This window comes from Entelurus aequoreus, linkage group LG23, assembly GCF_033978785.1.
Source record: "Entelurus aequoreus isolate RoL-2023_Sb linkage group LG23, RoL_Eaeq_v1.1, whole genome shotgun sequence".
NCBI lineage: Eukaryota > Metazoa > Chordata > Actinopteri > Syngnathiformes > Syngnathidae > Entelurus > Entelurus aequoreus.
This window is the reverse complement of record NC_084753.1, coordinates 19,281,060-19,283,559: the sequence shown is the minus strand read 5'-3', so window position 1 is coordinate 19,283,559 and position 2,500 is coordinate 19,281,060. Positions and strand designations below refer to the sequence as shown.

Sequence of the window (2,500 nt, the reverse complement as noted above, 5' to 3'; positions counted from 1 at the left end):
TTGTTTAAATCTTATATAATAGTGTAGCTAGATAATATAGTATTGTCACAGAGATATTAAAAACACAGCATGGTATTGATTCACTTCACACACATTTTAAATATTGGATGTTTTTTTTCCCATATATTCATTTTTGTTTATTAATGATAACAAAAATGTGTATGTGTATGTGTGTGTGTGTGTGTGTGTGTGTGTGTGTGTGTGTGTGTGTGTGTGTGTGTGTGTGTGTGTGTGTGTGTGTGTGTGTGTGTGTGTGTGTGTGTGTGTGTGTGTGTGTGTGTGTGTGTGACAGGCAGACATTTGTTGACTTGATTCGAGACCGGAAATGGGAAGCACCGTACAAGCTGCATGGAGTGTGTAACATGCTGGCAGTGTTTGTCTGCTCTCTTGTTTTGTGTCAGAGCGTGATGCGTTCACGGCCTGGGGTGCAACAATAACAACAACAAAGCGCATTTTGGAGTGGTGGAGGTGGGCCTTACCTCTGCGGATGACGCCCCCCTGGCCGTTGAGCATGAGCCCACACTGCGCTTCCACGGAGCCCTGTGGAGACGCGCACTCATTAACACGAGTGGGTTGCTCAAATCACATTATAGCACTTCAATGGAATGGTGAAATAGAAACATAGTAAATTAAAAATTTTAAAAATATATATATATATACTGTATATATTCTTCATGGGTATCTACATTGTATTTCATGTACAAGCAATTAAATTAGTAGACCAAAAAGTCAAAATATAGACCAAATGCCTTCCGTATTAGGCAGTGGAACCACGTGATTTCTCCCAGCCAATAAGAATATACAACCTTATGACGAGTAGGATTTGTTTTGTTTGTTTTGCAAAAAACACCACAGTAATTGGTCTTTTTCTTTGAATTGTCATTGTGTTGATTATTTCTATACCCAATTGTATTATGTAAAATCTAGATAATGCACAATTGATTTAAATGGTACTTCTTATTTATTCCGATCTATTTATTAATTTTCAGAAATTGATTTTTTTTTTAATAAAAGTGTAAAAAGTTGTTTTTTTTGGGTTTTTTTAAGTATCAATTGAAAAAAAAAAAACACTAAACATTTCCGCACTTATCCTTGCTCTGTGTTTATGCGTCAGCAGCCAAGATAAACTTGTGTAACTAGTAACCTGCTTGATCAAATAGCTTATCGTGAGAATCGTTCTGAACTGGGAATTAATTCCGAATTGAATCGTCGCGGCAAAAATCACAATTGAATCGAAAAGTGAGTTGTAAGGTTCCCATCTCTTGAAATTACAGAGTAAATCGTTGCTAAAATGAGCAAAAAGCATTTAAGTCAATTAAGTGGGGGAATTTGATTTTTAATCATCGTCAAAGCCAAACAAGACCTAAAAGTCCTTAACTTTTTTTCTTTCTTTTTTTACTTTTTTGCTAGAATTTTTTTTAAACAACAAAAAAAATCAAACATGTATTTTTTTTTCTTTGCTGTTTTCACCCTTTTAAAGGTTTTTAACGAGATAATGTCACAGTTTTAAATAAGTAAAATAACTAATTTCATGCAAACCAATACTAATTTAAAACTGTGACACGCATAAAAGGCTTTCAAAGGGTAAAAAAAAAAGAAAAAAAAAAGTATTACTCGGTTACAGCAAAAATTTACTAAAAGCACCAAAAAGTCAGCATTTGTCCCCTGAGGGCTAAATAATTTAAAAAATGTCTACTTATAAGTCAACTTGTTGGAGACTGTTTCACAAACAATAATGTGCACGTGTGAGTCCCGTCATCTTGGTCCAGATCAGCACTATCAACAATGTCATCAAGAAAGAAGAACACGCATTTTTATTCAGAAAACACTTAATCCAGCGTGCGAGCCCCGGGGCCGGACCCACGCACAAAGCCCCCTGTATGAAAAAAAAAAATTGGGGGAAAAAAAGGATCGTGTTACTCCCAGCTCCTGTTCACTTTTCTTTTTTCTTCCATTGCGAAGCTAAAGTGATTATAAAATCAATATACAAAACGCACATGTCTTGCATGAATTAGCTTAGTGGCGGGGGAAAGGTGTGGCAGATGCTTTTGTTCGGCGTGGAAATCTCTTTAAGATGAGAATGTGGGCTTCAAGGAACCATAGGCGCATCTGTTCCGTCCACGCCTTGTGCAAGCTCAGGTTCACGGACCCTTTTTTCCTTTAAGTCTGCACAAGAAAGGAGCAGGCCGGCCAAGTCGATGAAAAAAAAAAAAAAAGGTAAAAAAAAAAAAAGGGATTTTTTTTTCTCTGTTACTGACATTTTCAACGCGTGTGCATATATATATATATATATATATATATATATATATATATATATATATATATATATATATATATATATATATATATATATATATATATATATACATACACACACTATTTTAATCACTATTAATGGAGGAAAAAACAACACTTTTATTTGTATTTTAAATTGTCATATTTATTAAATGTATTTGTAACTATTGTAAATTGTGCTTAATTGTGCCGCACTTTTTAAATA

At 34.4% G+C, this 2,500-nt stretch overlaps 1 protein-coding gene and 1 long non-coding RNA gene across 2 annotated transcripts in view; one reads left to right on the top strand and one right to left on the bottom strand.

The window, feature by feature from the left end:
- The window catches only part of LOC133640392 (uncharacterized), a 404,767-nt gene that overhangs the window by 254,263 nt on the left and 148,004 nt on the right, over positions 1-2,500 (top strand). The gene's annotated exons all lie outside the window — the stretch shown is intronic.
- The window catches only part of tfap2d (transcription factor AP-2 delta (activating enhancer binding protein 2 delta)), a 75,442-nt gene that overhangs the window by 28,134 nt on the left and 44,808 nt on the right, over positions 1-2,500 (bottom strand). The window contains 1 exon segment of the mRNA XM_062035115.1: positions 480-540. Within this exon segment, the coding sequence (XP_061891099.1) occupies positions 480-540 (61 nt within the window).